We start from the raw sequence: 25,646 nt of genomic DNA on the forward strand, positions 1-25,646 counted from the left end.
TAAACAAAACAGTTTTGTGCCTGAAAGCAAACTCCACTGTCTCTTTGTGGAGGCGGGGGGAGAGTCATGGAACCATCAGCTATTTGTCTGGTAGGTTTGTGTCTCACCAAATTCATATGACCGTGCTAATCCCAGATCTGACTGCATTCTGCATTGGCATTTAGAGCCTTTTGGTTAAATATTCAGAAGGGTGAGGCTCTAATAAAATATGATTAGTGCTTAGAAGATACCAAAGGGTCTCTTTGCCACCTCATTCCCTCCCTCCCTCCCTCCCTCCATGAGCACGTGAAAGAAAAGGCCCAAGGAGGCCATGTGAGGACACGAGAAAGTAACCATCTGCACGCCAGGAAGACGGCCCTCACCAAGGAAACCAAGCAGGCTGGCACACGGAGCTTAGCGCAGATCTCTGAGAAGTAAACTCCTGTTGCTTAGGGTACCCAGTCTGTGATGTTCCCTTAGGGAAACCCAAGATGAATAATGCATGATTTCACAGAGACCCCAAGGCAGACTCCCTAAGTTTCCCAGAGTTCCCCTCCTTCCCAGTGCGTGATGGATTCTGGGAATGAGCTCAGAGGCCAGGAAAAAAAAAAAAAGCCGTGTGTGTGTGTGTGTGTGTGTGTGTGTGTGTGTGTGTGTGTGTGTGTGTCTGTGTGTGTGTGTGTGTGTCTGTGTGTGTGTCTGTCTCTTTGTCATCTGTGTGTCTGTGTGTCTCTATGTGTGTCTGTATGTGTCTCTGTGTGTCTGTGTCGGTATGTCTGTCCATCTGTGTGTGTCTGTCTGTGTGTGTGGAGTCACAGGTGGCTGTATGCCGAGGGACATAGGTATGGGGAACTGAACTCCAGTCCTCTGTAAGGGCAGCAAGCGCTGTTAACAGCTGAGCCGTCTCACCTACCACCATCCTGCAAAATGTTTCATCCCCTGGGGTTAGGGCATGGGCATGAGCTGTCCCACAGCACGCTCATGGGTGGCATGCTCACTCTCCAGATGGACAGCACCGGAAACTTTAAGGGGGGACCTCAATGGAGGAAGTCATTAGCAGTGTGACTTTACAGGTCTGACCGGGTCCCCAGCCCCAGCTCACCCACTCCCTTCTCCCGGTTACAAGGTAAGCAGCCTCCTGCTCAGCCTCCTACAGCATGCTGCTCTGCCTCGCCCTGGGCCTGCGATCAACAGAGACAAAGGCTCTTGACTAAAACCTCTGAGGCCTGAGTCAGAACAAACCTTTCCCTTCATTTGTCCTCTCAGAGAGTTTTCTCACGGCAAATTCGACAAACACTCACAGGAGTCCAAGCCTTGCATTTCATCTCCTCAGTGACAGCATCGATTTAGCTGTTCAGTCGGTACCTTCTCAAGAACAGAAGTCTATGATGGGTGCCATCAGTGGCAAAGGCTGGTGCCATAAGAGTTATTTCTGTCTCTTCTCCCAACTGCCATGTCAGAGTGTAGGAGTCATCTGCAATCTTACACCAAAGACTTAATGAAGAATACTTTATTTGTTCATCATTTACATTAGGTAGTAAAGATGAATTTGACATTCCACGTTCCTCTTCCGGGCTCCATCTTTGCCTTATATTTCCTTGATCTCTAATAGATAAAAATCTATTTCCAACTCATTTCTGAAGTTCTGCTTACTCCTTTTACTGATTTTCCTTATACTTTTTATCTCCCAACATTTTTAAAACAACGTGATAGATCAAACTCAAGTTGTTTTTCTACTCACTTCCAATCCATTTAATGTTCAGAAAAGGTTTGGTTACTGTTGTTAAAAATCAGAATTTGTTCCTTCCTAAGGACCTCTCCACATTAACTCATCATTCAGCCCTCCTCAGAGAAACACAGAGATCCACAGCTGCTCAAGGTGCAGAGAATGCCAGCCTGCAGAATGCTCAGCCCTCGCTGAAGCATGTCACATGGCCCCTCCTCCCAAGGCTCAGAGATCATGGTGGAAGGGGGGTGGGAAGAGTGGAAGAGCCGGAGGTGATGGGTGACCACAAAGAACAATGTTTTCAGGACACAGCAGGGCAGGTGCACACTGAGCTCACACTTGTTGTGACAACATACACAAGGCTCGTGGAAGATCAAGCCCGATAAAATCCCAGCATGGAGGGAAGGCAGGCACCCAGTCACATGCCAGGCTTAGGAGCTGTTGGCTCCTGATGCCTTCTGGGAGGAACAGAGTCAGTTTTCTTTACATGCAGCTCCTGCTATGATCATGCTTCCATGGAAGGCCACGCATATGGACAGCATAAACTGGACTTGGCAAGTTGTTTTGTTGTTTTTTTTATTTAAACTTTTTTCATTTTACATACCAACCACAGTTCCCCCTCCCATCCTCTTCCTGTTCCCTCCCCTAGCCTCCCACCCACTCATCCACCTCCCATCCACTCCTCCAAAAGGGTAAGGCCTCCCATGGGGAGTCAACAAATTGGCGAGTTTTTTAAAAGAGAGATGGCTCAAAGTTGGATTGGCAGGAGAAAGGGAGTGGATCTTGGAGGAGCTGGAGAATGGGTGAATATGACCAAAACCGTTTGTATAAAATTCTCTAAGAAGTGATTTTAAAATGAGGGGAAAATTAGAATTTACAAATTAGCTAGTCTAAGGCTTCACAGGCAGGAAACAATAGAGAGAGTTATAATAAAATATAATATAATATCCAGGGCTGTGGAGTGGACTTTGTCAGTCATGAGCTGGGTAGACTGCTTCGGCAAGAGTAAGGCCAGTCTCATGGTCTAACTGTTAAAAGAAGGGTACCAGTTACAAGGCTCAGCCTAGCTAGGAGCACACCATGTCTCCCTTTTTTCTCTGGCTTCAAACTGGTTGGCACTGCCCCACAGTTTCCAAACCAGAAGAGTTGGCAAGCTTGCTCTTCCTTATTGTAGTACCATTTTAGGACGATAATCCTGGCACTCGCCTTCCTCGGGAGCCATGGAACAAGGACCTGCAAGCAAACAGATGGGGTGAGAGCTGAGCTCAAATGTGATGGGTCTGATGTCTCAGACACTGAAACCCCACCTCACCAGCAACTGACTCTGTGACCACGGCAAGATAATGATCCTGTCTGAGCCTCAACTTCCTCAATCATAGTGACAATATTTTTAAGCCTAATATCACAAGTGTGGTGTAATAAGCCATATGTTACAACATATGCAATGTGCATTATCATTGTGCATATCCATGGAATAAAGATACATTATACACAACATATACATGAGTGAAAGAATAAATGAAGTCTTATGAGACTGAGATGCTTGCTTCTTTTCCTTTTGCAAAACATCTCAGTCCTTTGCTCAATCCCAAACTTGACCAGCCTCCTGATAACCTACACAAATCCAGCTTATCTATCATTTGTAGCATCCTGGTTTTCGCTCAACAACTTAAAAACGGAACAACTGAAAAAAGGAACATGGCATGCCTCGAAAATTTTAACAACGGCAGCAGCAGATGACAGCCAGACAAGGGTTGGGACCTCGTGAATTTTCAGGCAGGGGCTGGTTTCCCAGGTGTGTAACACCCCATCCCTCCACATGTTTTGGAGATACTTTATATCATAGAGCAGTGTGTTTTCTCCTGGGCCAGTCCTGAAGCACAGAATGCTGGCTGGCGTCTCTTCATTAGTTCGCTGTGGGACTTCAGAGGACTGCAGATAAAGACATCATACAGAGAGGAGGAGGAGGAGGAGCAGGAGGAGGATGAGGAGGCGGTGGCGGCAGCAGCACAACGCACAGGAGCTGCAGACCAACTGCTCATTAGCACAATCAACACCTGCTGGTTTTCTAGGAGACACACAACACCCAGGGGGGTGGGAACACACTTGGTCCTTGAGGACCTGCTCCTAGGAGTGTGCTGTGCCTGGGGCAGACACATTTGGGTTTGTCATAGTATCACCCTCTTCTGGGTGATGTCAGGAAAAGGAAGAACAAACCTCCAAAGCCTTGTGGGAGTCAACAGAGAAACACTGCAAAAGGTAAACAGCCAGCTGTTCTGTCTTGACCTGACCAAGAGACTTGGGGCTCAGCAACCAGCTGTCCCTGCCTCTGCCAAAGCCAATCTACTTGGAACCCACAAACCTAGGACTTGTCACATCAGCGCAGGCCCTTTCCGAGGGTCCCTCATCTTTGGAAGCCCCACTTTGCCTGGTCTGAGAGACTAGCAGACGCTGCTTTTCCTAGGTGATGTGTCTAGAGTAGTATCCTCCAGCAGAACTTTCCATAATGACACAAACATCAGAATCAAATGGGAAATCTAGTTGACCAGCACACACCCCCCGCCCATATGGCTGCTGAGCCTTTGAAGTGTGTCGGGGTCAACCAAGAAACTCAAACTTCAATTTTATTGAATTTCAAAATATCTCGACTTAAACAGCCAATGTGGCCGGTGGTTACCATATTGGTCAGAACTACGGGTGAGTCCTCAGAGCTTTCAGCTAATCAGCCCTACGCTACTGCTTGAAGCTAACACCCAGTGTTCCTCGCAGTCTTGAGCCTCCTGCGTTAGAACGATACAACACTGGAGAATAATTAGCTTTTACTCAAGCAATTATTGGAACCCCTAATTTTGTATTAGCCATTGTTTTCCCATGAATATTAACTTTTGCCTTCTTGGCAGACACGGCAGCTGTCTAGGGCTTTACTCAAGTCTGTGGACTCTAGTGATAAAGGGAAATGGGGGGGGAGTGCTTGGGGGTGTAAGAGCAGCTACAATGAAATCACAATTCCACTGAATTCTAGGCTTGTTCTAGTGCCCAGTATAGATGTTTTACTGGGGGGGGGGAACAAACCTCTGCATGCTTGGGAGATAACACCAAAACTGGGAATATGTCGAGATCACCTTGGCTTGTGGGAAAGGAGGTAACACTTGTCGAAGTTCTTCACAAGCAGGTGCAATAGCAGGTTGCAGGTGTTATGGTCGAGCCCAGCTACACTATGGGGGCACAGAGGAGGCTATGAAAATTTCATAATGGCACAGAGAGGACCCTGAGGAGGGGTAAACTTGAGCCCAGAAGTAATGGATGAGCAGATATGGTAGATAGAGATAGGCAGGTGAGAATGAGGGGGGACCAGAGAAGCTGGGAACAAATAGCAGGACCCAAGGGCCAAGTGTGACTCATGTAAACATAATATATAGGAACATGGCAGCCACCAAGGCTCCAGAACCTCAGGGCGTGGGTCAACTCTAAGGGCCTATGTTCCTTACCCAGGCCCCTGTTATAAGAAATGACGTGATCCGATCCACATTTTTGACAGGTGTTCAGAATGGAGTTGTACAGATGAAAGCATAAGAAAAAAGGAAGCAGAGAGCAGATGAGGGAGGGATAATAGGAAGATGGGGGTGTGACTTTCCAGGCCTGGCCCCATAATGGTTGTCTACTCCAATGCAAATTGCTGTCCCCAAAGCCAAGGGAAGGGGGAGGTTTGAAAAGGAAAGTGACAGTCAACGATGGCCAAGTCCCCAAGGGACTCAAGGCACTGAGGTCTGAAAATAGCACTTTGGTCTTCCTCCGCAGTTCAGGACAAGCCAGGGGCCAGCCAGCACCTTTCTCCCATGGGAGAGCATGGGGTGGGTGGAGCAAGGTAAAAGAAATTGCAGGCTTGACTCGTTTACCTTTATTTCTTTTGAAAAATGAAAAAAGAAGCCGGGCGGTGGTGGCGCACGCCTTTAATCCCAGCACTCGGGAGGCAGAGCCAGGAGGATCTCTGTGAGTTCAAGGCCAGCCTGGGCTACCAAGTGAGCTCCAGGAAAGGCGCAAAGCTACACAGAGAAACCCTGTCTCGAAAAACCAAAAAAAAAAAAAAAGAAAAGAAAAGAAAAATGAAAAAAGAGCAACTGTGGAAGGAGAAACAGGAGGAAGGAGTTTGAGGTTGCCGTGAAGGCTAAGGATGGCCTCGGAGAGCAGGGTAGAGTGCCAATCGGAGCCACACAGCAGGTGGCCGAGGAGTACTGGGAGGCCCATTTTATGGATGGCACTGGACTAGACAGCCAGTCAGCAATCCTCCATCTCCTTGATCTTGGTAAAGGATGCCTCAGAGCAGTGGTTGTCATTGTTGATTGCCCTGGAGAATCACCTGTAAGGACCCCCTCCCCTGCTGTGGGATGGTCTGTATGTCAAATTACTCTGATTGGTCAATAAATAAAACGCTGATTGGCCAGTGGCCAGGCAGAAAGTATAGGCGGGACTAACAGGAGAAAAGAAAGAACAGGAAGGCAGAAGGAGTCACTGCCAGCCGCCACCATGACAAGAAGCATGTGAAGACCCCAGTAAGCCACGAGCCACATGGCAAGGTATAGATTTATGGAAATGGATTAATTTAAGCTATAAGAACAGTTAGCAAGAAGCCTGCCATGGCCATACAGTTTGTAAGCAATATAAGTCTCTGTGTTTACTTGATTGGGTCTGAGCTGCTGTGGGACTGGCGGGTGACAAAGATTTGTCCTGACTGTGGGCAAGGCAGGAAAACTCTAGCTACACTCCCCCAAAAGACTGATTGAACTGATCTGGGGAGAATTTTCCAAGATTCCCAGGTGGCAAGTGGTGGTTGAATGCTCAGTCCTAAATAAGATATTTACACCACCTCTTCTAAAGCTCAGAGAACATCCCAGAAAGGGTGGAAAGGGTGTAAGGTCCAAAGATAGAGAGGAGGGCTTCAAATGCCATCTCCTGGATCCAACACAGCCATTGCAATCATGAATGGTGGTACCCACACTGAGTCTTCCCAACACTAACCCTGTCAACAGTCGTTCATAGATGGGGAAGGGGCTCATGAGGGCCTGCCCCTCCTTGCTGAGCTTTTGGCAGCTGAAGGAGTCATCGTATTCCATTGCATACCCACTGCTGAGCCCACCAGGTTCAAATGGATAGCTCCAAACCCATAATTCACACAGGTGGCCATGTTCAAATTGGTGGGTCATAGACTATAAAAAGGGATTTATGGGATGGGGAGGAGGGTTGACGGGGGTAGGAGGGAATAACAGAGGATGGGGGTTGAGAATAAACAGAATGCATTATATACATGTATAAAATTGTCCCAGAACAAGTTTGATTAGTAAGAAAAGATTCCAAAGTGTATCCAGGACTACAAATCATCACCTCCGTAAGGATGGCTGAGGATATTCTGTACTGAAAACATAATCTCTGTGCAAGTTCTTCCGGTGTTCATTTTAACCAAAGGAGGGGAAGGAGGGGAGCTGCTATTCCTGTGTTACCTGGTTCTGTTACTTCTCTTGGATGTGTGTTGCTTTGGAATCTACCAGGTTCTAACTACCCACACACAGCATCCACATCTCAACAGCTAACGGAGCTGTGTGCTTAGTAGGTCCTGAACACAAAAATACAAGCTTTATCCTCAAAACAACCCTAAGAGAAGAGCACTCATCTAATTCCTACTTTATAGATCAGAACAGTGAGCCACAGAAACACCACATCGCTCCCGTGGCCACCTAGCCAGTAGCTCTAAGTGTATGAGCCATGCAGGGACGTTCAGCAACTCTCCCTTTATCTAAATAGGACTAACCACTCATTAGAGACTCTTTCCACTGACTTTTGTCAGTGTTGAGGTTGGGGTCTGGAGATGTGGTTAAGAGCACTGGCTGTTCTTCTAGAGGACCTGTGTTCAATTTCCACCACCCACATAGTGGGCCACAATTGTCTATATGATCTAATGCCTCTTCTGGCCTTCAAGGCCACTGTACCCATGTAGTACACAGGCATACATTCAGGCAAGACATCCATACACAGAAAATAAAAATAAATAGTTCTTTAGAAAACATTACAGTAAAGTCTCCCCATGTCCCTCAATAACATGTTTATTGTTCAGCTAAGTCTGTCAATCACAGATAAGACATAACATTTCTCCCTGTTGTGATCTAAAACCAACCTACAGTTATTTTAAAATGCTCCATAAATGTGATGAGACTACCACAGTGGACATTCATAGACCAAGAAGTCTGTCTACCAGGGAGTTCAGTTCAAGGTTAAAAGAAGGTCACCACATCTGCAAGAGCTGTCCGTTTGGTTGGTGGGTTGTTTGTACTAATTCTCCACCTGTGGGTCGCAATCCCTTTGGGGGTCGAACCATCCTTTCCCAGGGGTCACATATCAGATATCCTGCATATCAGATATTTAAATTATGATTCATAACAGTGTCAAAATTATAGTTATGAAGTAGCAATGAAAATTATTCTATGGTTGGGGGTTATCACAACGTGAGGAGCTATATTACGGGGTTTCAGCAGGAGGAAGGTTGAGAACCACTGTAACAGACCCTTGATTCTTTGTGATCTGGGATCACTTCCTGGAGAGATGGTGGCACACTCTACCCTGAAATGTATTCTACAGAAGTGAAAGCTCTTTTTGATGTCTTCACTTCCACGGTGGTGTGAATAACTTTGTGAGTAAAGAAAGGTGTGTTTAAAAAGCACATGTTAACAGGGTACACAAAAAGTTGTTTTAAAGATAAAGATTTTAAGAAGTGAATCCAACTTAGAGAGCAAGGAAGCCAAGGTTTGGCGTCTCACCGTAGGCAGTGCCCAAACGTCTTTCTTTTGCTGGTGTTTCTTGACCATTTTCTTCAGTGTCCGACTTGTGCATTTCATAATTTCCCACTGCTTCCTGCTGAGCTATAGATGTCATCTTGATTTCTCTCTCTTCTTCTAGAAAACTGTCTGGTGACTTGAGAACTTCCGAGTCATAACCAAAGGCAGATGTGCCAAGCTGGCGCTTGGACAACCTGTAGGAAAGCAATTCTTGTCACACTGTGTGACTTGGGCTGGGGATGGAGTTCAGCGGTGGAACACTTGCCTACATGGGCAAGGCCCTAGGTTCACCCTCCAGCATCACAGAAGATGGTCAAAGCCGCCTGAGCTACACAGAGACCCTTTCTTTAAAAATTACAAAAGAAACACTAAACATCATCAGAGTTGTCAAACCCAGGAGTTTCCCGAAAGGTCTGGGTCAAGCTGAGGACTGGAACCGCCTGTAGGAAGACATCACCTCCCTGGTCCACCTCACCACAAGCTCACCTCTTGGTAGGAGCATCTAACTGCAGCAGGGTATCCCCACGGTTTGGGCCTCCACACTCCTCGTGAGCTCTGGGGGTGGATACCGGTTCATTCCACCTGAATGTGAAACATTTTGTAATCAAATCAAACATAAAACCATATAAAATGTAAAAATAATCTAAGTGAAAAGAATACATGTCCGTGGAGAACTCGGCACCCACAGGACATCCAATCACTGCAACAACTCTGCACCCTGTAAGGCACAAGGACCTTCAAGGAAGAGGAGGAACAAAGATCATAAAAGCCAGAGGTCGGGGATCACCAAGGCAAAACAGAGTCATCTGGACATAATAGTACTGCTGCTCTCATAAACCCACAGCAGGCATGACTGCTTGTCCCCAGTCTGTCCCCAGCCTGCAGACAATGAGCCAGTCAACATTTTAGTGTGGGGGAGAAGAAGGTCACAAGCCCCCACCCCTATCCAAGGAGATACTGACAGCTGATGGCTTCTAGGAGAGGCAAAATCAGTTTTCTTTAAGAGTATGAGCCCTTCCAGCCATGTTCCAGTAGACAGCCTCACAGCTATGAATATATAGGCAGCACATAATGGATCAGTGAGCTACTTAAAGTATAAAGAGGATGTGATGTTGAGAAGGGGTCCGGAGGTCAGGGTGAATGTGGGAGGAGTTAGTAGGAGAAGGGGGTGTGACTATGATCATTGTATGAATACAATGTATGAAATTCTCAAAGAGTATATTATATTTAAAGCCAGGTGGTGATAGTGTACCCCTTTAATCCCAGCACTTGGGAGACAGAGGTAGGTGGATCAGTAAGTTCAAGAAACCAACCTGGTCTACAGAGTTTCCAGGACAACCCAGGCTATACAGAGAAACCCTGTCTCAGAAAATATAAATATATGTACATATATTTAAAAATAATAAAAAAGAACATAAAAATAAAACAAAATACTACTAAAATCACCACCAAAATACTACATCAAATTCAAAAGTCATAAAATCAAAACAAAATCTAAAATGAAACAAGATAAAAATAAGTGGAAAAATAAAGGCCAAATTGAACAGTAAGAACAAAAGAGTCCATGTCTAAAATCAAAGAACCATAAAAGGGATTCGAACAAAGCCTAAAATAAATATAAAAATAAGTGCAAATAAAACAATAAAAAATCAAATCAAAACAAGCAAAACAAAAGCATAAAGTGCATTCTGTTAGATAAATAACATCCCAGCATAAAAGAATATAACAAAATATGAGGTGCAATCTAATAAAACCTCAAAAATAAAGCAAAATTACATTAAACAGATGAGAAAAGCGATTGTTTTCAGCCTGCTTCTGCCTCAGAGAATCACTGAGATATAAACCATCTCCACTACTGCCTGCAAAGACCAGAATCTAAGGCTCGGGGGAAGTCCTGGGCTTTTCCAACTGTCGCACAGTTCACGAGTAACAAAGCTACGACTAGGAGTAACTCATCCATGCTTCTATCTGACAAATGGCAGGGCCCAAATACCATGTCGGTACTTAAGATGTCCACCAGAGCCGGGCGGTGGTGGCGCACGCCTTTAATCCCAGCACTCGGGAGGCAGAGCCAGATGGATCTCTGTGAGTTCGAGGCCAGCCTGGGCTACCAAGTGAGTTCCAGGAAAGGCGCAAAGCTACACAGAGAAACCCTGTCTCGAAAAAAAAAACCAAAAAAAAAAAAAAAAAAAAAAAAAGATGTCCACCAGAATCCCTTCATCTCCTGAGTGATGAAGGAGCGAACGTCCCTCAAGACCCCCAGTGGGATGTCACACCCACTGAGAAACTCACATGTCCCAGGATAGAGGCTAAGGAGCATCACAGCATACCCTGAGTATGTTGGTTTTTTATTAATTACTCACTACAAGACAAACACCTGGAGTTGGCCAGGATAATACTCCCCACACCTCATGCTAAGTTCCACTATTATATCAGGGTACACTTCGGTCCTGACTGCTCACGAACTAGGTTCATCTGGGTGTGATGGAGGTGAGGCTGCTGGGGCAGGGATGTGGGGGAGAATTCCAGCCAGAATACACTGACACAGCCTCCATCCTTGAATCTTCACTGACTTTATCTCCCCAGCCTGAAGAGGGAGACCTCAGGCTCTTGACCAGTCACCCTTACTTTCTGGAAAGACTCTAAGGACTTCTGGCCTCACTCTGCCAATTCAACCTGTACTTCCAAATAATAATACAAAACACTGCCTGCTTTCTCTAATGTACAGAACTTATATCTAAAATTGGGGGGGGGTACGCATGTATAGATCATGTAACTAGAAAGAGGACTGTAAGAGGGGATGGAAGAGAGGGTAATGGAATATGTGTGGCATGGAAACAGAAGTGGGAGCCAGCCAGAGGGAGCAGAGATTCCCTAAGAGGGGGCAATAGGAAAGGGGGTGATTGAGAACAAAGTGTAATGGCGCATATTTATGGAAATGCCATAATTAAACCCTTTGCTCTGAATGCTAACTTAATAAGAAAATAGAAGAAAAATAAAGTTCTGTACCCTTGTTACTTCACATGTGGTCCATGGAGGCTGAGATGGTGGCCTGTCTGTAATCACTTGAGAGGGTGAGGCAGGGGGATTGCGGCCAGTTCGAGGCCATCTTGGGCTGAATAACAAGACTCTGTGTCCAAAAACAAACAAAACCTGTGGTCCATGGGCCAACAGCATCATTCTCAAGCTGATGAGAAACCCAGAATCTCAGACCCCAGCCCAGACCTACAGAACTAGATCCACACCTGACTGAGATCCCTGGGGTGAGAGGCAGGGGATCTGGGGGCTGGAAAGATGGCTCAGTGGTTAAGAGGACCCGGGTTCAATTCCTAGCATCCACATGGCAGCTCACAACTATAACTCAGTCCAGTTCTAGGACTTCTGACACCCTCACACAGGCGGCATACATCCAGGCAAAGCACCAACGCACATAAAATAATAATAATTAAATTATTTTCTTAAAGAAGGATCCTCAGGGGATGGGTGTGTGAGTTAAAGTCTGAGAAGCATGGCCATCTACCACTGGGAAGTAGCAGTAGTGGTGAGGGCAAACACACCCACGTATTTGCACAGCAGAGATACTTCTGAGTCCCTCCATGGGCATCCGGCTCCCTGATCAGGGAAGAGACAGATCAAAATGCTCATTTTGGTAACTGAGAAAACTGAGAAGCTACATGGAAGCCTGGGGCCTCGAAGCCACCAGGAGAGGAGAGAGGGGCAAGGTACTTGCAGTGCCTTGCTGGGGACTCGGTCTTGGAAAACAGCCATACAGGTGATGGCTGCGGGGGGAGGGGTAGTCGGCTGTCTTCAGTGGTGTGCCCCACAGTAGGTTGCCCGGGTTCCTAAACAGTCCGAAACCAATCGCCAATTTCCACTCGGTGGAAAAGAGGAGTATGAGGAGGGGGCAGAAAAGAGGAGGAGGAGGAAGGTTCAGGAAGAGCTGAAGCAGGAAGAGCAATGTGATCTAAATACATTATTTTCCCATATGAAATTACCAACTGATTTAAATTTTTAAAAAAACAAAACAACTTTCAACTATCAAATAAAATAACATTGGGGTGGGGGGGAAAGAAGTCGTTTAAAAAAACATCCAAACATCTGTAAGTTCTTGTGGCCAACACTGCCTAGGGTAATCCAGTCCCTACCCACCCCACCCACCTGCACCCCACCCCCACCCATGCCCACCCCTGTCGCCACTCACTTTTGAGAAGGCTCAGGAAGGCCTGTGTGAATCTGCTGGCATAGGCTACCTCCTCCTCTGAGACGCCCTCCAGGCGTAACAAGTGCTGCTCCAAGGGTGCGCTGGCCACTCCAGCCAGTTCGGCAAGCTCCTGGGCTCCCACTCCCGGGCCCACAGCCAGCACGAACAGTGTGATGCCCTTGCACTTGGCCTCCTGGGACAGGGTCCTTAGCTTCTCTCTGTCCCAGCTGCTTGTCTCACTGGCCACGATGGCGAAGAGGACCTGTGCCCTCCGTGGCAGCACGGCTCCCAGAAGCACTTTCTCCAGCGTCCACTCCAGGGCGTGGCCCAGGGCAGGGGCTCCCTGCAGCGGGCGCCCAGCAGCCTCCCGGACCTGACTTTGCATCTGTGTCCGGTGGCCGTAGGAGGTCAGGTGGAAGTACTCAAGCACAGGGGTGTGACCCGTGCCAGGCCAAAAGCCTGGAGTCGTGTGTGTCACCAGGGCTGCACGTGCCCCGTGCCAGGATGTGCCAGGCTGTGCGGCCACCTCCAGGTCCTTCAGCACCGAATCCACTAGGCGCAAAGCCCCAAGGTATACGTCAGTGCTGACTCCCTGGGAGCTGTCCACCAGGAACACCAAGTCCATGTCCAACTCCCGGGGCCTGGGAGCATCCGGCCCGCATTCTTGGGCTGGTCGGCACTGGTCTAGCAAGGAAATACAAGAAAGGCCAGACTTAAACCAGGCATCCTTCCTTTCCTTGCAGAACACACTTCCAGCCTCATGGGGGACACCTGCCCTGAGAGCTGCCCCAGAGGAACTGTGAAGACACAGTGACCTGACAGCCAGTTTCAATACGGGTGCCCATTTCCCAGAAGACAACATTGAAGCTGACTGCGCATTGAATGTTCTCCGGTGCTGCCAGGGGTGTCAAGACTATTGGCATTGCCAAAGTATATCGGGTCTACACGTGTGTCAGGCCACATCCATAGCTACCCTGGCATGCATGGTGCCCACTGTGCCCAGGTTGGACATGCGTGTTAGGCCTTCTGGCTTCCTAATCTCTGGTTTATTTGTGTCTGTTCCTCTCCATAAAAAAGAACTAGCAAGTACATGAACATCATGCTGATGTTTGAGAAACCACACACACACACACACACACACACACACACACACACACACACACACACACACATATGCGCGTGCGCATCGATTGCTAGAGCTAACAGCAAACTTAGCAACCAGGTAAGACTGACATTTTATGCTTATTTTCCTATATAAAAGCAAATGTTGGTGGTTTTTAAATGACAGTCTGATCATCAGCTCTGAGTTCTCAAGCTGGTTCAGACTTACAGACAGATGGAATTTTTTTTCTTTTTTAATGTACTTTTTTTTAAAGATGGGGATTCTAGTTTAATAGAGCTAACACAGAGCTCAGGGTTTTGACATGGATGTGCACTCAGGTGTTCTGCCTATGTTTTAGGAACCCACCCATTAGACAAACCCTTTCATTAAGAGCTGGTGGTCAGCTGCTGTTCTTAACCTTGGCCCATAGTCTTCCAAGGGGTCTATAGAGTATGGAAGGGGATGACATCTTTATTTCCACTACCTCTATTGAAATGAAATTTTACATTTCCTTCCATTATGCATAAAGGCAACAAATCGTGTATTATAGTTGAGGCACAAGTTCAGTATTACATGAATTCATCATTGCTGTAGTAATTACACATCATTACACATAGTGCTTAGGCCTTCTGCTACAGCTTGTTGATACACTCATTTTTTTAAAGCACATGATGAATTGTGATTAGACTAGCAAGTGTATTATATAGACGCAATAGGATAATATTAAACTATCAAAAAGTAGGATGTTCTGTCATTTGTGACGTGAGTCAATCAAGAGTACGCTATGTTAAGTGAAATAAGGGAAGCACAGAGAAGGAAACGCCATACGACCTCACGGACCTCACCAACCTCACCATTGTAGAGCACAATCCTCTGAGCAGACCGCTCAGCATCTCCATCAGAGTGCTTGTGGCTACTTACAAGAGCCCCTCAGGTTAGGCCTGTTGACTACTGACACTCCCTTCTAGAAGGAAGAGCTGGGGAGGGGCGGCAGACCCTCCCTGAGATCCCAGCCACTCCTTCCTGCTCCTCCCATCTAGGCTATGGGATTCTGTAACTGCACATGGCCTCCTGGTCTCAGGAAGTGCTATTGTATGTAAGAAGTGGAAGGTCAGCTGAAGCGGGGACTCCATCTGTGCAGCTGTGGGGATGTCGTCCTCCATGCTAGTATGAGACTTTTGATGGTGCAACCACTTTGGGGTCACTCACTGGAAGTAACCCCTCACCCATGCTTTGCAAGAAAGCCCAATAAACTCACTGGTTCCCCAAGTTGGACTTTCATGGAAACATGCTTTGGTTCGTCATTGGTGCCCTATTTGGGGGAGCAGGCAGGTGATTATATCTTCCCAGAGAAAGGTCTGGCAACACTCATTTCTGTGTGAGATCTAAAATGAACCCGATTGCTTAGTTCGATCCAGGTTCATTTCTTACTCAGCATGTGACCTTGGGAAAATGAACTTGTCTCCTCCAACCTCCATCTGTCAGAGATAATGAAAATAATAATAGCACCCATCTTATGGGGTTGTTTTCAGGGGCTGGAGAAATAGGCCAGTGGTTAGGAGCCCATACCACCTTTATACCCAAGTTCTGTTCCCAGTGCCTACATGGAGTAACTCAAGCTCTAGGAGAATCTGACACCTCTGGCCTCTAGGACACACACACATTTAATGTAAAAATGATAATGATGTTGTTTTTTATGTTTACTTTTTTTGTTTGTTTGTTTTGTTTTTCAAGACAGGGTTTCTCCGTGTAGTTTTGGTGCCTGTCCTAGATCTCACTCTGTAGACTAAGCTGGCCTCGAACTCACAGAGATCCACCTGGCTCTGCCTCTCGAGTGCTGGGATTAAAGGCATGCACCACTGCCACCCAGCCTTATGTTTACATTTTTAAAAATGAGTTCATATATGCAGGTGCTCAGAACAAAACCTAATAGACAGTAAGATCTCAAGGAATGCCCATGAGGTTAGGTTTCCACAGAAGAGAAACGGGCTGAAAGGGAGACTGTGTGTCACATGAGCTGATGTGAATGACTGCAGCTTCTCAGCCATAGCATAGTCCACACATGCCGTTCCTCAGTCTGCCTTCTCTCTCAGAGCAATGCATGATGACATCCTCTTGAGAGTTCAACCACACTGGCCTGGGTAAAGTGGGTATGGCTGGCAATACTTTACAGGTAGGCACGCTTGTGCTTCTGCAGAGTTCCCTCAGGCACAAGCTAGTGAGTAGTGTGGGATACAGTGGTGGAGGTTGGAGACCAGAAGAGGGTGGATCTCACTACTGACCAGAAATAGACCCATTATCTAAAACCCAAGACTCTTGACTCTTAGTTCAGTGGTCTGCCCATCACACAAAGGTGCCCAGACACATATGGGAACCTTGAAGGGGATAAGTGAAACAGAATGTATCAGGGATATGCCAAAGTGGGGGAGGAGGAACTGTGGGACACAGTGGTCACTCGACCCATCAGGAGCCAGGCATCTTCTTGGGTGTGGTTACCCAGGAATGCAGTGTTTGTGCCTCTCATGATAACTCTGACTTCCTAAGAAAAACTGAAACTCCAGATGCAATAAAATTCCCAGATTCTAAAGCCCTGCACATGCCCAGCAAATGCACATCTGCAGAGCAGACCTAGCCCGTGGCCAGCAGTTTATCCATCCGCTCTCAAGCCATCAGTCCTATCAGAAGCAATGTCCTAGCTCTTACCATAGCAGAGAGTGCAGCTGGCCAGGCGTTCCACATCCTGCTGGCGCTCTGTCTCCCATGTAAACAAGTGAAATCCCTTGAGTCCGTCCACCTAATTCAAACATACACACACAAATTCACAATCAGCTGGGTTAAATCCCAGGTCATGGTCTTTATGGCTTTTTTTTTCTCCTGAGTCAGTTGAAAAAGACATTAATGTTGTTCTTAAGAAATATATAATTACATAAATAAATACTTACAAATATTTCAACATTACATAACACAATTATAATCACACAGAGCCCTAGCTCTAACAGGACACATACTATATACTAAGGAGGCAGTCCTGTAACATTCAAAGGGATTGAAGTCGATACTATGAAGGAAGCACCTGTAGAGTATCCCTTGTGTTCAGGGCTGGGGCATAGTACAACTAGAAGGTAAGAATGGAGAGGTTTGAGGAAAACTTTGGAGAGATGGGAAAATCTGTTTATCTCTTTCATGTACCTCTCTGATCATGATTAATTTAACAACCAACAACAAGGATTAAAAATAAAATGTACCAGGACAGCCAGGGCTGTTACACAGAGAAACCCTGTCTCAAAAAAAAACAATAATAAATAAATAAAATGTGAATAATAACAATAAACCCAACAAGGTCCCTGGAACACCTTGAAAGCAGATCAACAATCCCATGCCTTCTTCCTAGAGGCACAGCCAGACTACATTTCCCAGCCTCCTTTGCAATGAGTTCCTAAATATGACTGGGGTTTGGCTAAAGGGATACAGGTAAAAGTAATTCGTGTCAGTCTGGTTCATGCACTGTGGTTTCCTTGCTCCCTCTCCTTCATTGGCCAGCCAGATTTAAAGGATGGAGAAGAAACAGGTTTGATGGCCTAAAGTATAATGAAGGCACTGATAGAAAACGCAGAGGTTCTGAAGTGGATACGGGCTGCAGAGCATGCCCTGCCCCACATAAGGGCTGCAGTCACTCCACAGAAAACATCATGGCATTTGGGTCGGGGGTGAATGGTCCCACAGTTAGCCAGCCCTGACGAATACTGTTCCCGAGACTTCCACCTCATGATGGAAGCTAGAAATGTCCCCCAGTCCTTCCTCCCAGGAGCTGAGGTGAGGGCTGAAAAGCTGCAGGTGTCCAAGCTCAACCACCTCCATCTTTCTATCCCCTCTCTGTCAAAGCATGTAAGATGGAACCCTGAGGGTCTGCTCCTCTCACTTGGTGCACATGGCCAGCAACTCTGAGCCCTCCTCTGGTTGTAGGGGGCCCAGGCCACGAAGACACCATGCTAGCTCTCGGGAAGACAGAAGACAGTCAAGGGTTACTCTGGAAAAGAACTTTCTGTGCCACAGACTCTTCACAGAGTTCTTTAATCTTTCTACTTGATGCTCTAGCAGGCCTGTAACAGCACTGCCTTTCAAAACAAGCTCACTTGAAGGAAACATCTTAACAAGGAAAGAAATGTGAAGAATTTACATATTAATGTAATACACACACCAAAACAAAAGCAAACAAAAATCTGAGAAGAAAGGAAAAACAAAATCCTCTCTCATTCTTTATGGGGCAAAGCAACAATTAAGTTGTACCCAGGCTGATCAGTAGCTACTACCAGAAGTCCTTCCTCACAAGCCATGTAGAGGACAAAAAGGTGACATGGCCATGCCTTCTTTGGGGAAAGAGAGACAAAGGATCTTCCAGAAAGAAAGGGCTCCAGTGATGAGCTTTAGGAATGTGGGAAGAGGAGAGTCATTTCAAGGGAAGGGGTTGATAAAGGCAATGCCATTTGACGTTTTTAGGAGAGTAAGGAAAGAGATTTAACAGGCGAAGCAGTGGTGGTGGCCTTCTAGTGTGAAGGATGACATGCACAAAGGCCCGAAGCTGGACAGTGGTTACTCATCTGAACTCTGCCCCATTTCCTATATATTAACTAATGCCAGCCACCTCCAGTGTGCAGCTGCTGAGCACATCTGAGCCTCGAGGCTCCCTGACACGTGGAAGACACTATCACAGGGTCTTCTTGAGTAGAGCATCATGCAGCTCTCCTCCAAATGGCCATCAGATCTGAGCATGGACTAACCAAATGGACCCAATTAATCACTCCAGATAAAACAACATACACAGGAATGTAACATGTCATCATTTTACTGGAAATCACAGAAGGAAATCGGGAGGCTTCTGGAACCAGGATCCATGGCAATGAGCCAAGAGAAATAAAAAGCTGGGATAACCCAAGAGCTTTACCCAAGCCTTGAAGGGAGATGCTAAGTTGGTATACAACCATTTTAAATCACAGGAAGTATGGCTGAAGCTATAAGATGCAAACTTTAAATCAAGTTTCAAGGTAATGAAATACTTCAGACAAATGTAGACATTCATCTTACAGCTGTACAAATGCATGTCCTTCTATCTTTAGACATGGCTCAAGGGGAAAGTTCTAGGCCAAGAGATTAGATGTCGGGAATTTGGGTTGCAGTCCTTGATCTGCCAGATGTGGCTGTGTGGCCAGAGAGAGGCATCTGCCTTCGGTTTCCTTGGGAACAGAGTTTTAAGGAGGAAGTTTCTGCTGCTGGGTTCTCCTGTGCCAGCACAGCCTGGTCCTAGGCTGCTGTCATTTGTGTCTGCTTCTGTGCAGAACAATACGCGAGCTCTTCTGCTCTGGGCGTCTCGGAGCCCATAACTCTTCCATGTTTTATTCGGCTCATTGGAAAGTTGCCAAATTCAATTGAATTTGCGACTAGAGACACAACTTTAACTTTTAACTTTTCCTAGAAACAGTAATTTTAAGATTCCATTTAACATCTGTACTGTTCTTGCCAAATAATTGTGATAACCAAGACCAAAAACACAGTGGACGTTCACAGGGAAGCTATGACTGAGTACAGATGCATCTATACAGGGCCTTATTAACAGTATCCCATGCTTTTGACTTTGGATTTGTCAGCAGGGTCATTGTGAAGGATAAGGTGGGGAAAGGTTTCCTGAGCAAACTCAAGCAGAGACAAAGGGGGGCGGGCGTTGGTGTGGGGAGAGAATACTGGCGCGTTGATTCCTACTAAGGACTGCATCCACATCAAAGTAGGGAATCAAATCTAGAAGACCTCAAACAAAGTAAAATGCAGCTTTCGTTAGAATCTGCACCTCTGACATCTTTCAACCAACTTTATTTTTAAATGTCTGGTCGTGTCTGCAGCAAAGGAAGTCACCACACAACAGAGTCAACAGTAGCCTCAGGAGAGCGAGCCCCCTCAGGGATCTCCACTCAGGGAAAGTAGGATTCTTGACTATGTCACAGAAAAGAATTTCAGGACAAGCTAGAAAGAGACAAAGTTAGTGACTGGTTAAGTATTTAGACAGAATCTTCCAATGAAAGGGACAGATAGAGTCCCAAGGCGTGGATGTGGGCTTCTTGAGAGAGAGAAGAGCTTTGGTGTCTTCACCCTGTAGAGAACTGTCTACATTCCTCTGAGGATATAATCTACAACAAGAATTAAAGATTAAGCCAAATGATCCTTTCTCAGACTTCTGGCTAAGACTTAAAATTTAAGTAAGATTTAAAATCTATTTAAGCTGGTGCATTTCTTTTTCTTATCTTGGAGACTTTCCTTTTGTGGTCTGGGAGATAGCTCAGTCACCAAGTGTTTGCCCTGTAAGCATGAGACCTGAGCCTACTGCCCAGAACCCACAGGAAAAAGAAAAACAAGCTGTGCAGAGTGACACATGCTTATGAGCCCAGCACTGGGGTAGCAGGGACAAGCAGCTCCCTGGGCGTCAGTGGCCAGCTGGGCTAGCCTACTCGGCAAGTCCCAAGCCGATGAGAGACCCTGTCTCCTAGGGAAAGGTGAATGACACCCAAGGAAGAGCCAAGGTTGTCCTCTGACCTCCACAGGTCACCCTCATACAAGTGAACCTGTATACACACACACACACACACACACACACACACACACACACACACACACAAATTTCTTTTGTGGATGAAATTATAAGAAGGTTTTGTGGGGTATAGTGTACTGTTTAAGGTTCAGGAATATGGGGGCTTGGAAGATGGCTCAGTAAGTAAGAGCACCTTTGTGCAAGCATAAGGACTTGAGTTCAAATCCTCAAGAAGCATGGAAAAAGTTCAGGGTAGCCATGCACACTCCTGTAACCCAGTGTCATAATAGGGCAGAGATAAAAGGATCTCTAACTTGCTGGCTGCCAGTCACCTCCAGGTTCAGTGAGAGATTCTGTCTCAAAAGAATGAGAAAAAGAGTGATAAACAGGATACCCAATGTCTTCTCCTGGATCATGAGTACTCTCACACACATGGGCATATACCATATACACAACACACACACACACACACACACACACACACACACACACACACACACACACACACTTAAAAAGATTTAGGGATAAGAGAGAAATGTTGGTAGGGTGAACTCAAGGTTGCAAACATTCTGGCCCCAAGTAGGCATAGTTTATTTGTTTGTTTTGGTGTTCTTGTTTAAGACACCTTGTTATAGGAAAACACACAGCATTTCTGCAGGCACTTGCAGTGGTGTTGGAGTTTCCTGATGCTCACTCTGCAGGAAAGGCAAACTAGATCCTAGGGTGGGAGGCTTCTCTCCTTTCTCATGTCACCTCCACTGTTTCCTGTCTTTCTATCCTGCCTCAGCGGTACAGTAAAGGCCGGGAAAGAATACATACACCGTGGGATCACACAGACATCCTCTTCTGGTTCATAGGCAGAATGACGCAACAGTGATGCTCAAACCTCACCGCATCCTTCCTCCATACTAAAGAACTTCCCATGAACCCTTGTCCCGGAGAGGCTTCCAGGCTTTAGCTTGAGGCTTCAGCTGTGGTACTCAGCTGCCAGAGGCCAAGAGAGAATGTCCATTCCTGGGACTGAGCTGGGAAGGCTCTTGGCTAGGAAAAACAAAAGCAGAGAAGGAGGGAGGAGGAATGTACTAGGGAGGAAGGTTTACCTTGGACAGGGTGAGAGCTGACGAGACCCTAGGGAGTTTACAAAGTACCTGGCACCAAGTTGGGGTAATGGCTCAGAAAACGAGAGGAAACTATGTGGGGGTGGGGGGTTGGGAGGACAGAGGAAGGAAGAAAGGACAAAGTCACCACCTGACCTGTGCCTGGCCCAGGGAGCTTGAGTAGAGTTTTGGCTCCTCTAAACTATCATAGTGCCACTAAAGTCATCCAAGCAACACACTCTCCCTGTACGCCCCAGAAACACCGGGAGTCAGAACCAGGTTAAGAGTGTACCGTGAGAAAGAGGGACTTGGGAACATGCCATATCTGGACACAAATTCCTGGACTATGTGGCTTAGAATGAATCACTTCTCCCTCTTACGTTTGCTCACTTCATCTGGGAAGTGAAGGCTATCATTATTAATGGGTAGGATAGTCATGAGGTTTAGACACTCCTTGTGATGGTTAGATTTAATTGCCAGCCTTACACAGCTGATAATCACCTGGGGAGACAGTCTCAATGCAGAATTGTCTGCTTTGGGTCAGTCTGCAGGCAAGTCTGTGGAGGAGTATCTTAGGTTAAGATGTGGTAAGATCCAGCCCACTGGGGGCATGAGTGGCACCATTCCCTACTCAGTGAGCCCTGAAGCGTATTAAAGTAGAGAAGTGGAGCTGAGCATAAGCAAGCAGGCAAGCAGGCAAGCATGTGGTTCTGCTCTTGACTGTGGGATGATGTGACTAGCTGTTCAAGGTTCCTGTCTCGACCTCCTCACAGTGATGGACGATAACCTGGAATTACAAGCTGCAGTCAGCCCCTCTCGGCCGAAAGGAAATGAGAACACTCCTCAGACCTTGACATCCACACACAGTGTCCAAGGATCTTGACGTATAAATGCAGGTTCAGATGGATCAGCTCAATCCAGGCTTGAAGTTTAGCATTCTGTACTCCTTGGTGATGTCTTTGTTGCTGGTCCCCAGACTACAATTTGAGTCCTAAGAGGTAAGGATAATGAAGTGTGGCCAGTGTGCAGTGTGGCTGGCCAGTGTGTAGTGTGGTTGGCCAGTGTGCAGTGTGGTGGCCAGTGTGCAGTGTGGTGGCCAGTGTGCAGTGTGGTGGCCGGTGTGCAGTGTGGCGGCTGGTGTGCAGTGTGGTGGTTAGTGGTGTGCAGTGTGGTGGCCGGTGTGCAGTGTGGTGGCCAGTGTGCAGTGTGGTGGCCGGTGTGCAGTGTGGTGGCCGGTGTGCAATGTGGTGGCCAGTGGTGTGCAGTGTGGTGGCCAGTGTGCAGTGTGGTGGCTAGTGTGTGGTGGCCAGTGTGCAGTGTGGTGGCCAGTGGTGTGCAGTGTGGTGGCCGGTGTGCAGTGTGGTGGCTAGAACTGTGCAGATGCTTGTCGAATGGCAGCTATTGGGCCACTCAAGGTGTAACGTATCCAAGCTGATTATCACACAGAGGGTATCAGATGTCCTTATAAGTGATATATATTAGAATTTTCACAATAATCCTATGAGCCAAAAAAATACACTCTAGTTATTTTGAACTGCTCAAAGTGACTCCATTTTATTCTAGTTTTAGCTAACTTCTTGCTCCATCCAACTGCTCCCAGCCCCGACTCCACCCCAACCAACCACGTCTTGCAGAGCAGAACATTCTCTCCTGCAGTGTAAGGAGATCCATTGTTTTACAACATAAAACACGTTGTTTTAATCCACTGAACTGAAACTTTGGAAACTCCTGTTATCTGGCCTGGCCCTGGTGTGATGTGATTGTGGGGTTTGGCTTTAAAAACCCCTCCCTGCCTCACCTCAGGGTTGACTGTCCTTTTAGGCATGAGCTTGCTCTCAATCACCAGCAAATAAGACTTAATCCAACCTTCATTGCATAGCAATCTTCTGTTTCTCAAGTGGATACAATAATTTAAGGGACAAAGTCATGGTTTGAAGTCTAATTTCCTCCCTAGGTTGCTGCTCCTGGCCATAGTACATTACAGAGCCAGTGGAGAACATAGCAGCTCCGGTGCCAGCAGCAGGCCACTCTTTCTTTAAAAAATAATACCTTGAGCTAGGGACATCCCCAGTTGATAAAGTACTTGCCACACAAGCTTGAGGATATTTGACCCCAGCACCCAAAGGCTGGGTATGGTGGTGTTAGTGTGAATGTGAGTCTTGGGGCTAGAAAGAACAAGACATGTGAATGCCTCGGGCTCCAGAGCCAGCCAGCCTAGTCTAATAAAGAGCAATAGTTCCCAGTGAGAGAACATGTCTGGGAAAACAAGGTCGACAATTCCCAAGGAACTACAACCAAGATCAACAGCTAGCCTCCAGGTGCATACACACACACACACACACACACACACACACACACACACACAGAGAGAGAGAGAGAGAGAGAGAGAGAATATTGCTCTATGCAGCTTTCATAAATTCCAAAATTATATCAAAACTTAAAAGTCACACACACACACACACACACACACATACACACACACACACACACACACACACACACACACACACAGCCCAATTTCTTTTTCTTCTAAAGCTGATGTTGCATGAAGTGGGGGGTCGTCTGTGACAGACAGCCCTCCATTCCTTGGATTTGCTAAGGAGTGAAAGTGGGACCAGTTTGCAGACATATCTCCTAAGACAAAATATATGAAGAGAGAGGAAAGACGTAGACCTTGGAAGGTCTCTATTTTGCTTTACTGTTTTTGACTTTGGAATTCAAAGCCTCAGAGCTCGTGAGAGCTCCAGACCTTGAACACTCACTTAACTGCTCTGTGTCTCGGTATCATTGTCTGACGAATAGGCTCATCATACTGCCTATCTCATTGGGTTCTGAGGATTAAGTGAATCAATAAAAGCTTAGAATGGTGGCTGGATCAATAAACATGAGCTATTTTCCTAGGCATTGTTTCAAGGGAATCTGTGTGAGGCTTTTTAGAAAGAAAAATGAAATCCGAAGCCTGGCATGCAGGCTGCATTTTCCCTCCAATGCTTTGCTTCTCTGCTTTAAAAAAAATGACCTAATGAAGGCTTATGTTTGTCAGGCATAAGGCGATTCTTAATGATGGGATTAGGCACCAGGAGCCCAAATATGATAATGCTGTTTTTTTGAGGGCTGCTACAATTCCATATGTGGTGTAAAAAAGCTTCCCAATAGGTGTGGCAGGCTCCAAGATTGTTTAAATGAACCGAGAAGTTAGGATATCTGTTTGTATAATCCGTTCAATTGGAGCTACCGTCATTTGCCCAGAAGAAGTATGTGAGGGCTGTTCTGAAAATTATAATAAGATAGAAGTGAAAGGCGAAAGCCTCACACAGTCAGAGAGTCTTTGGGCAGTGAGTTCAGAAGAGAAAACACACGGTCAACACACTGCCTTCAACAGACGGCCCTCACGTGGTGAGTAGGGGAGACTAGCAGAAGGCTGCAGTGTGCCCACTGGAGAAGAACAGGGTTTGCTGAGCGGCCCTGAAGATGGGCCTGTCATGTCGACAGCTTCTCTCCTTGCCAGTGTCACCAGCAGCGAGGTCATTCGTCACATCTGAGCTGACAAGCATCATTTAACATCTTTTCTAAACCGTTAAATTTTCAAAATGCCGAGCTGTCTCCCAGAACCCTGGGGCAAGAACGTGCCCACACAATGGAGAGGAGAGCAGCTAAAAATGAGAGCACGGAGTGTCAAGTGTATTACAGCCGGCAGCGTCTCCTCCCATAGCATTTCATCCTTTCCCTCTGAACCCCGAGACGAGGAGGGCAAGCAGGCTCTGACTAAGGATGTATCCACAAATCAGAAGCAAACACTGACTGCCCAGCAGCCCATCAGGCTAGGGTGCATTCAAGGAGATGCGATTGCACCATGGTGTCACTTTCTAAATCTCACGGCAGACCTCCACCACCAGCCCACCCTGTCCGGGTGTCCTGCTAGGCAAGAGGGATGCAGTGAGGACAGCAAAGAACTCCCTCTCACCGTTTTCTCTTTGTTTCTCTACCTAAGATGGCTGCCCATCTTCCCAGTGGTTTGCAAACTGTCACAAGCTTATCCGTTGATTCTCAGCCACATGCACTGTGTGTCAACCAAATTTCTCACCTAGCACTTCCAATGCACAACTCACTCTCCAGAGAAAATGAAGTGGTCTGGCACAGCTG

The 25,646-nt window shown here is 46.6% G+C and overlaps 1 protein-coding gene across 1 annotated transcript in view; it reads right to left on the bottom strand.

Annotated features, from left to right (window-relative positions):
* Positions 1 to 2,487: 2,487 nt before the first annotated feature.
* LOC114693565 (collagen alpha-4(VI) chain-like) overlaps positions 2,488 to 25,646 on the bottom strand; it is a 117,179-nt gene continuing 94,020 nt past the window's right edge. Inside the window, 6 exon segments of the mRNA XM_037207894.1 lie at positions 2,488 to 2,938; positions 8,512 to 8,723; positions 9,016 to 9,079; positions 9,082 to 9,111; positions 12,731 to 13,414; positions 16,536 to 16,626. Of these exon segments, the coding sequence (XP_037063789.1) occupies positions 2,871 to 2,938; positions 8,512 to 8,723; positions 9,016 to 9,079; positions 9,082 to 9,111; positions 12,731 to 13,414; positions 16,536 to 16,626 (1,149 nt within the window). The 3' untranslated portion in view covers positions 2,488 to 2,870.

The sequence above is a fragment of the Peromyscus leucopus genome, chromosome 7, assembly GCF_004664715.2.
Source record: "Peromyscus leucopus breed LL Stock chromosome 7, UCI_PerLeu_2.1, whole genome shotgun sequence".
Taxonomy (NCBI): Eukaryota; Metazoa; Chordata; class Mammalia; order Rodentia; family Cricetidae; genus Peromyscus; species Peromyscus leucopus.